At 39.5% G+C, this 10,668-nt stretch overlaps 1 protein-coding gene across 2 annotated transcripts in view; it reads left to right on the forward strand.

Annotated features, from left to right (window-relative positions):
• Window positions 1-10,662, forward strand: part of rassf5 (Ras association domain family member 5) — a 123,316-nt gene extending 112,654 nt beyond the window's left edge. For both annotated transcript variants that reach the window (XM_043716600.1, XM_043716601.1), the window contains 2 exons: window positions 2,186-2,301; window positions 8,040-10,662. In XM_043716600.1, the coding sequence (XP_043572535.1) occupies window positions 2,186-2,301; window positions 8,040-8,189 (266 nt within the window). In that variant the 3' untranslated portion in view covers window positions 8,190-10,662. The remainder of the gene's footprint in view (window positions 1-2,185; window positions 2,302-8,039) is intronic.
• Window positions 10,663-10,668: the final 6 nt, after the last annotated feature.

Here is a 10,668-nt window from a genome sequence, read left to right on the forward strand (position 1 = left end):
CCAGCCAATGATGCCGAAGTCCCACAGATGAATAAAATAAAAGCTGCTCCTATTGGTCCCACATACTTTCTGAAGTGTTATGTCTGGTCTACTCCACTGGACCTGTGGATGTAGTAAGGGGGGAAAAAAAAATCACATGACACCGGGTTATAGTCCAACAGGTTTATTTGAAAGCATTAGCTTGCTGAGCACTGCTTCAGTTGATTGTAGAATGTAAGATCATAAGATACAGTATTTATAGCGAAAGATTACAGTGCCATACAGTGATATGTTGAACAAACCTGGATTGTTAAGTTTTTCATCTTTTAGAAAGACTCCACAACCATCTGATGAAGGAGCAGCGCTCCGAAAGCTCGTGCTTCCAAATAAACCCTGGACTATAACCTGGTGTTGTATGATTCTTAATTTTGTCCACCCAGTCTAACACCGGCTCCTCCACATTAAGGGAAACAAGACTGTGCAATACTTCCCTCCCCCACTTCCTTAAACTCCCACACTCACTTCAATTCCCAGCGTTTCACTCTCTGCAACAAGCACTCTGTGGGATAGCAGGACAGAAAGAAAAAGGAAGTCCTTGTAACCCTTCACAATGAGCATATTAATGGTGTTAAATTTGCACAAGGTTAGTGGCACATTCCTGTTATGAACTCGGCAGCAGTGCAGCACAGTCACAGGTAACTAGACGAGAACTGTGACAGATGAATTGGTCAGTTAATGGCAAGAGTCAGTGAGTATGTGTGTACCCTTGACCTGATCTGTGTCACTCAAAATCTTGGAGTGACCACCCATGTCAAGGATGGTCTCCACTTCAGCCTTCTTTCTAATGAGTGAGCTAAATATCTGACTGAATCCAGTATACAAATTAGCGATGAAGCAAAAGTTGATGCCTTCACCTCAATTCAAAATTGGGTCACTGGACCCAAAATGTTGACTCTGACTTCTCTCCAATTGTGTTGCCAAACCTGCTGAGCTTTTCTAGCAATTTCTGTTTTCGTTCCTAAATTGTACTGATTTGGTATTGTCCCTCAAATTGTGTCTTTGTTGTGATATTTTTGCTTTAAAAATATTAGAAATTTAATTCAACTGCTTCTACTCTTGCGACTAACTCAGAAGTCAGTAGAAATCTGACAATCTGTTAAATGCTTCAGTGTAGTAGTTTTACATTATTTTAAATCTGGTTTAATTCATATTGTTAGCATGCAGATACAGCAAAAGTAACTAGGAAGAAAATTAAATATTGGCTTCTTTAGGAGAAATATACCTGCAGTAGCTTACAGTTTACTGGCAGGAAAATTCAGAGAAGGTTGACTCGTCTGATGCTTAGGATAAACTGTTTGTCTTATGGGGAAAGGTTAAGCCTGTTGGGCCTATCCTGAATGAGTTGAGAAGATTAAGAGTTGATCTAATTGAAACCTGGAAGATTCAGAGGGAGCTGGACAGGGCAAGTACTGAGAGGATATTTCCTCTGATGGGAAAATTTAGGGGCTAATAAGAGATCTCCCATTTAAGAAAGATGAAGTGGAATTTGTTCTCTTAAGTTGTCAGTCTTTGGAATTTTCTTCTACTGACGACAGTGGAGGTTTCATGGCTGAGGTGGGCTGATTGTTGTTTGACAGGGAAGTTGAAAGTTGTGGGAGGCAGGCAGGAAAATAACATGAAGAACTCAATGGTTTTAATGAATAATGGAGCAGGCTGCATGAGCCAAATTGCGCCCCCCCCCCCCCGTAACTATTTCTCACAAATATATTATGTTACTTTTACTCATGGATGGAGGCCTGTTCATCCTCATTACATATCCTTATTTTCAGATCTATTAATAAAAATGCATCAAATTATCACCAAGTATATCAAGAATTACAATTTAATGGAAAAAGAAGATAACAATAGCTTCATTCAGTTACAGTAGTTTATTGAAGAATTTGTGATTTTGCAAATTACTTTTATGAGAAATGTAAACCCTAGTTATCCTAACCAGTATATTTTGGGCATTATTTCCTAATAGCACCCAAAGGAGAATCTCGAGATCCTGTTACTTTATATCTGATTCTTAGACTGTGATACAAACAGCAGAAAGCACAAGGATTTGTAATTATGTTGATTTTCACAACTATTATTTAGGTGTAACACAGAGAACTTAATAATTATAATCATTACACCCACTTTTTTTTAAAATTTCCTTTGTTAGTGCACCTGCAGAAACTTAAAGAAAATGAGCATCCTCTTTTAATCCGTCTTTTGGCCGGACCGGACACAAATACCTCAAGTTTTGCATTGAAGGAGAATGAAACTGGGGAAGTTGAGGTATGGTTTTCAAAGTTAATAAGATTACAGAAATAAATAAAAGAACTGGTTGCGTTGTAGTTTCTTATTTAAGCACCACAGAAGCGTTCATTGTTGCATGTTATTTTAAACTTCTGTATTACCGTGAGGTAATTAATTTGATTGCCATTGCAAATGATAGCATTGCAAGCAAGAAATCTGAATACATAAGATTGTCCTGTGTAAGATTATGCTAGCAAGCTGTAATTGTTGGAAGTTACAGTTGAATGAGGGTTGAATTCATCTGGAAAGAACTACATGACCACTTACCAACAACTGCTTGGTGTGGTAAGGGTGAGGGCTTGCCATGTACTAAAATCATCTTGAAAGCCAGATCAAGTTAGACACATCAAGTTAGACCCCATCTACCACCCCCCTGAGAAAAGGAACAGGAAGTGACTTCACCACAGGAAATGACATCACCAACCTAAAGAAACCCAAACATATAAATAGAAAGCAGGAATTTTCAGCAGTGCTTTGCCTGAGGCCCACTGAAGATGTTACCTATTAGGGTGACGAGATATCTGGAAATGAACCTTCAAGCTCAGCAAGCAAACCTACATCCAAAGCCAGATATCTTGCTCAAATATCTTTACTTGACATGAGAATGTCAGGTTTTATTGTCACAAATGATCATATGGGTTATTTCAATGCATGTCTGACCAGTTAATTTTATAGTTACAAAAAGTTCACTTGACCAACTGCTGTATATTTAATTAGCTATTTCCACTTTATTTTCCTGATCTCCTCTTTGCTTGATCAGATTATCATATAAATCTATTTCTTCCTTCTGGCTTACTGGATTTTGTCACCCCTTTTGTCCTTGACATGACACTTACTGATAGTCAAACTTCTTTTGGAGTTTCAGCAGTTTATGGTTTGTGCCAAGTATCTCATGATCCCATTCATCAGTCTTCCCTTACAATACTCAGAACTTAAATTGAAAGAGAACAGCATATTTTCCAATTTACCCTATAAAAAGAAATTATATCTTCCAATGAGATCATTTCCACAAACATATTGGCTATGTAAAGAGTTCCTTAGTGGATTTGTTAGCCATATATTGCTTAGTTCTGAACAGCTCCATTAATGGCAACATCTTCTGCACACCTACCCTGTCAAATACTTCCAATTTGAAATCTGATTTTTTTCTAGGTTAAAAATCACACAACACCAGATTATAGTCCAACAGGTTTAATTGGAAGCACACTAGCTTTCGGAGCGACGCTCCTTCATCAAGTGATCATCAGACTATCACCTGATGAAGGAGTGTCGCACCAAAAGCTAGTGTGCTTCCAAATAAACCTGTTGGACTATAACCTGGTGTTGTGCGATTTTTAACTTTGTACACCCCAGTCCAACACTGGCATCTCCAAATCATGATTTTTTTTCTAGACACAGTTCTTTATTGGAAAATTATTCCACATTCTGTGATGAATTATGTGATCAGAACTGTATAGCTTTCTGGACAAGTAAGTTCTTAATTATTTGACATTTGAGGACTGCTGACAAATCACACTTTTTTGTTGAAGTTTTTCATTTTGCACTCAACCTTGACAAATGTGACCCCCCATACCTTCAGATCACAGATCCTGTTCCAGGAATTCCAGAAGGGACAAGCATAGTGATTCAGCGGTTAGCATTGGCGCCTCACAGTGCCAAGGAACTGGATTCGATTCCACCCTTGGGTGACTGTCTGCATGGAATTTGCACGTTCCCCTGTGTCTGCGTGGGTTTCCTCCAGGTGCTACGGTTTCCTTCCAAAGTCCAGCCTAGGAAAGAGTTAGGTGAATTGCCCATGCTAAATTGTGCATAGTGTCCTGGGATATGTAGATTAGGTGAATTAGCCTTTGGAAATGCAGGGTTACAGGGATAGGGTAGGAGTGGGTCTTCAGAGACTCAGTGTGGCCTCGATGGGCCAAACGGCCTTCTTCCACACTGTAGGGATTCCATGATTCTAAGTTGGCATAATTCTGTGGTCAAGTAATCCTCACTGTTTCTCACCCATCTGGAGGAATTGGCTTTGGGGATAACAGACTCTGAATCTCCTGCACGTATTTCAACTGTAACTTCATGTGAAGGCTTTCTGCAGCCACTGGAGGCTGCTGCTGGTCCTGGGCTTGCTAGTGCATCTGTTCCTCCTAAATGTCTCTGTGCCTTTGCACCAAAACAGCAGTGAGAGTAAAACCTGCTGTGATTGCTTTCCTTTGTCATGTTACCAATGAACCTGAGCGGGAAATGTTGAATAAAATGGGTCATTGATAATGTAAGCAGTCAGCATTTGTATCATACGATGATTTAGCATATTCCTCTGTATGGTGGAGGCATGGAGTACTCTATCATGGAGGGCATGGAATACTTCTGCATGGACTTTTGACATCGGGGCCATATTCTGATGAATACAGTACAAATCATACTGTGCAAATATAGTAGGATCTCATATGGGCCGAATGATCATTGATATCTTGGACCCCATATCATAGATCATCCATAAAAAGCAGCATTGCATGTAAGGGCACATTGGTGACTACTTACAGTTCAATGTGAGAAAATCAATTCCGTGCCCTTGAGATCTATGAATCTATATGCAAATGAAGATTGCAGATACCACTTTTAAGGTTGCCTATGATCAAATCTGCTTCACACAAATGACTGATCAATCTGTGATCTGCTGTCAGGATCATTAGTGGCTTGGAACAATATTCCACATTGTTGGTCACTGCATGCATTTCACATGCAGCATTCTGTGATTATAGATATCTTTAACCTGTATTGTGTAAATGTCTGATTAGTGCCACTTGGAGGGTTTCTCATTTCTGACAAGTGGAGACCATGTGCTCAGACAGAAAAAAACACTTACGCCACCCACTCTGGGCACAATGGCAGCAGTTTATCCATTGCCATTATATATTTACAATTCCGATGAAGATGGAAGGCAATATGAGTCACAATTTGCAGAATAAGTTAGTCTGGTAATCTAGGGACACCTCCACCCTGTTTTCATTCTTGCAATCCTTGTCAATCCCATAATTTTTGAGTTTCCACACTTTCTTACTCGCCTCTTTCGTCTTTTGTCTCCTACTGTTGCCCCCTGAGTCTTTCTGCCCAATAGCTTGCCCATGCCAGCCATCGATGATACACTGTCTCACCTTGTCAAAGGCATAGTGATGACTCCCACATTAACTATGTCTCATACTTGTACGTTGAGTTGCTCACTGTCATTATTATCCCTTTTGCATCTCATTGAGAAATTATGCCCTTCCACAAAAGGGCAGTGAATTAGATGCATAGACATGAGGCAATTTGCAAAAGAAATAAATATGATGTGAAAAACACAGTCAGTAGTTGGGGATCTGGAAATGTGATGGATGCAGATTTAATTGAGGCATTTAAGTGGAAGTGATTTGATTAATTCATTAGAAGTAGTATTCTGGATTATAAGGAAAAGATAGGAGAATGGTAATCATTTGGAGACAAGATGGACCACATACCTGCTTCTGCACTCTAACAATTCTGGGATTAAGTCAGCACTCTCTCCTCATGCAGTATACCTGTAAATGTTGTTTTCCCTTTACATAGTATTTCTTGCAAATAGGCCTGATAAAGTGCAAGACAAAAAGTTTTGACAAAGTGTACCTTCTTTCAACAATGCTGAATAAAATCACAGAATCCCTCCAGTGCAGAAATAGGCCATTTGGCCCATCAAGTCTGCACCAGCCCTGCAAAGAGCATTCCACCAAGACACGCCCCCAACCCCATCCCCGTAACCCTGCATTTACCATGACCAACTCACATAGCCTGTACACTACGGAGCAATTTAGCAGGGCCAATCCACCTAACCTGCACATCATTGGACTGTGGGAGGAAACTAGAACACCCAGAAGAAATCCATGTTAGCAATGGGAGAATGTGCAAATTCCACCATACAGTCACCCAAAGCTGGAATCGAACTCCAGTCCCAGGTGCTATGAGGCACCAATGCTAACCACTGAACCACCATTCAGCTCCTGTACTTCTGAATATTACATATTTGACACTTGATTGCAGCTGCATCTCTAAATAGCAAGTTGGAAGACTTTGAAAAGACCTAAAAATGTCAGCAGTTGATGTGTTTTTCCGATAGCAGGCAAAGTTTTGCTTTGTGTATTATTGGCAGAAAATTAAATTTAGACTGTGTTGTAAAAATGATGAGCTATATAAATAATATTCTTCACTGTCACAATTAATTAGTTAGAGTTAATCATATAGGAAGTTGACAGATGCATTAACTATTACGCTAAAAATATGAAACAGGAATTTGAACTCCTTAGTGGGAACTGGATTGAATATAATTGTTCTGGCTTGTTGGCACTGACTGTCTAAACTCACATGTAGGAATTGCAGAAGAGAATAGAACAGTAGGATAGTAGTACCTTGGTAACTATATCCAATGAAGAATTAGCTCCTGCATTAGATGAAGGAAGAAACATTTGGAGACAATTCCCTTTTCTTTAAGAAAGTCTATTTAGCTGTTTGGGATGATGATCACTATTGCACTTCCATCGACACATGCACAGGAATGGATTCCTACCAATACATTGCAATATCAGACAATGAACATCATTTTAACTTTGGCCATTGGTGTAAATAGTCAGTATGAAAGTAATGAGCATCAAATTAATCAATCATTAAACAAAATGCCACATTTTCCTTTGCACTGATGCCAATGGCAGGAAATTTGGTGGGGTCTTCGAGTTACCAATTCAGTATTGCCTCTTTACACTGTTGTTCAAATTGAAATGATCGCTAATGGCTGTAAAGTGTTGTCATGATATTATAAATAAAACAATATACTAAATATGAACTATTGATATTTTTGAATTCTCTTTCCTAGACTGGAAAGGACTGAGGCTTTCATATAATCCTACAATATGGAAGCAGGCCCTTTGACCCAACAAGTCCACATCAACCCTCTGAATAGTAACCCGCCCAGATCCTTTCCCCATTACTCTACATTTACCCCTGACTAATGCACCTAACCTACACATCCCTGAACATTACAGGAAATTTAGCTTGGCCAATTCACCTAACTTGCAGAACTTTGTATTGTGGGAGGAAACCCACGCAGACACAGGGAGAATGTACAAACTCCACACAGACAGTCACCCAAGGCTGGAATCAAACCCAGGTTCCTGGTACTGAGGCAGCAGTGCTAACCACTAAGCCACAATGCCTTCATAGTCTGGAAGGTTTTAAAAAGGAGCCAGAAACTGGGTTAGCAAATAATAAACTATGTTTTCAAAACTCTCAAAAACTTTGGCTGCCACAGTAATCATTGTTAAAAATCATACGACACCAAGTTATAGACCAGCAGGTTTATTTGGAAGTGCTAGCTTTCGGAGTGCTGCTCCTTCATCTGGTAGCTGATGAAGGAGCAGCACTTTGAAAGCTAGTACTTCCAAAGAAACCTGTTGGACTGTAACCTGGTGTTGTGTGATTTTTAACTTTGTCCAGCCCAGTCCAACACCGGCGCCTCCACATCACAGTAATCCTTAGTTAACTACATTTTAATCAGAGAGATATATAGCCTTGTCTAAACAGAACTTCAACCAGAGAGGGTTGAAAAAAGAACTGATTCAGCCCATCTTGCTTGTTCACAACAGCTTTATTTGTACTTCATATTTAAGCTAATATTTTAGATTAATATACTAACTTCCTTGGATATTTTTTCATTCCTACAGTGGGATGCATTTAGTGTGCCAGAGTTGCAAAATTTCCTCATGATACTAGAGAAAGAAGAAAAGGAACGGATCCAACAGGTCCAGCAGAAATACACCACATTTCGACAAAAGCTGGAGCAGACTTTGAAGACGGTTGGTAAACCTGGATAACTGGATTGCAGAAAAGCCAAAAATAGAAGCATAAGACTATCCTTAAATATTGCTCAGGACATGTGAGCAGGATTATCTCAAGGGACAAGTGCAACAATAAAGCAACAACAAATGTTGTTTTTAAAATTGTAAAAGTGCAGAGTTGGTGCCAAGTTTGAGAAACATTACTGTATCTATGTCCCACTCTGGATTGACTAAAAACAGCTGCTTTTCATGAGTTTCCTATTGTAACCCTTTGAGTACTGAAGGAACTATAAATACAGCATTTCTAGACAAACTTTTAAAAGTCTATTTGAAGAGTACTGTGAATTAAAATCCTAAATAGGTTCTTTGTTTATTTGCTTATAAGTATTCAACATAGCAAATTCACATTAAATATAAGTGTGACAGACGTGAGCCTGCAGTTTGGAAGCTGCAGAAGGTATTCAGTGCTCAAGGGGTTGTTCTGGTTATTCTGCAATGCACCAAATCATTGGTTGGGGCTTGAGGAGAAGTGTCTATTAAAAGCAGCAAGCTGCTTTTTGCATGTAAGACAAAAATCTTTAAAATGTTGTCCTTTTTTTAAAAGAAAACCTAACTGTTGCATGTTTGGGGTGCTGAGTGGAATTGCATAGAATGCCATTATGTAATTGAAGTTGTCTCAGAACATATGCAGCTTTCTTAATTGAATGCTTTTAAAGAGAGCTATATCAAACATAATTACCTTGAATGATGATATTTAATAATGAAGCACCTATGTGAAATCTCTTTTTAAAAGAGCATTAAGAGAAAGTTTCTATTATTTGGTATCAATGGTGAAATCCTAAATGTCCACACCAGAGAGATTTTATGGTTTAGAGGCACAATAAGCATTCAAACAGGTACAGTGGTGCTCTACCTGAACTCTGCTGCCTTTCCAATTCCACCACAAGTTCAGGGGCAGGAAGGCTTATGGTCAGATTTCCTGTCCTGCTGAAAATTGAGGGCCTTATGTAGGCAATTAGAGACAACTGAATTATCATCCCACTACTGCTGGTATTAACTCAGTTGTAGGCAAGCTTTTTGACATCCTTTGTGCACAATGGTTAACACTATGAGGCTTTCTTATGATCTCTCATGATAGGGAGAGTTTCATTATTCAAAACTCCTCCGAGTCTGATTGAGTGATTCACTGTCAAGAATGTGGGGACCACAGAGAGCCGCAGTCTGCACTTCTGCTGACCTCTGTACACCCTGTCCCTGAAAACAGTAATGCAGGTCTTTAGAGGTGAGATTTTCAAAGCTTCCATAAAATCGTTTTTGAATAAATCCAATATTTTATCCTGTTAATTTTGCTGTTTCTATTTGACTGGCAATTGGCTTGTATAGTTTATTCTTGGGGCAGTAGCTTTTCTGCTTCCTTTACTGTCATTTCTATACTATCTCTTGAAGTTAATTTTAATTTCAAAATTATATGGAGATTAAGTTCTAGATAATGGAATGAGTGAGCACAGTGAGGACAGTCCCTTGTACTTTTCCCTCGTGGCAGATTTGATGGTGGGTTGATTTATTGAGATGGAGAAAGTGAGGTCTGCAGATGCTGGAGATCAAAGTTGAAACTTTATTGCTGGAACAGCACAGCAGGTCAGGCAGCATCCAGGGAACAGGAGATTCGACGTTTCGGGCATAGGCCCTTCTTCAGGAAGGGATTTATTGAGATGGAAAAGTGGTGGTCAGATGGCCTTCTGACTGTGCTATCAATTGAGAGCCTTAAGTCAGCAATTAATAGTTAATTAAGGGAGTCATCCTGTGTACACCCAGGAGTGGGTAGAACGCTTGCCACGAAGGGAGCATAGCAAGGAAATCTCTGTGGTCCTGTTTGTGGGATCCCAGTGGGAACCCCTTATTCAAAGATATGGAAAATGGTAGTCCCGTAACAGTCAACCTCTTACAGCACCTTTCACCTTTGGCCTGGAATACCTCAATGATCCCTGGCTTCAGGTAGATGTGGTACAGGAAATCTGGTACACTGCTAATTAGTAGAGCTGCTGGCATTTGGCTGGCAGACAGGACCCACAGTGCTTCCAAGATCCTGCTTATCATATTAACAGTTTTAGAGCTATAATTTAATTCAATCCACACTCTTACTGGAATTCTTCTATCTTCACAGATTTTGGGTGAAGTGAGTTTGGGCATTTGCTAGTGGGTATGATACTATTTCTGAAAGCTGTCCCAGAGGCCAAAAGGATAACCAACATAGAAAGTGCAAAATCACACAATAGAAGCAAATGATGTTAAGGTTAAATGTACTGAGGCACTTTTGGAGGCAAAGTGGAATTTAATTCTAGTTTGTGGATTTTGGTACAAAGTACTGCAATTAAAACACTTAGTGTATCAACAGCTTAAGGCAAAATGGAAGTTGAGCCAGAAAGGGAAAATTGGACAGATGGTTTATCATAGAAACCCTACAGAAAGAGGTCGTTCAGCCCATTCAACTCTCCAAACCCAACTACCACCCCCC

Source organism: Chiloscyllium plagiosum, chromosome 26, assembly GCF_004010195.1.
Source record: "Chiloscyllium plagiosum isolate BGI_BamShark_2017 chromosome 26, ASM401019v2, whole genome shotgun sequence".
Classification (NCBI taxonomy): Eukaryota; Metazoa; Chordata; class Chondrichthyes; order Orectolobiformes; family Hemiscylliidae; genus Chiloscyllium; species Chiloscyllium plagiosum.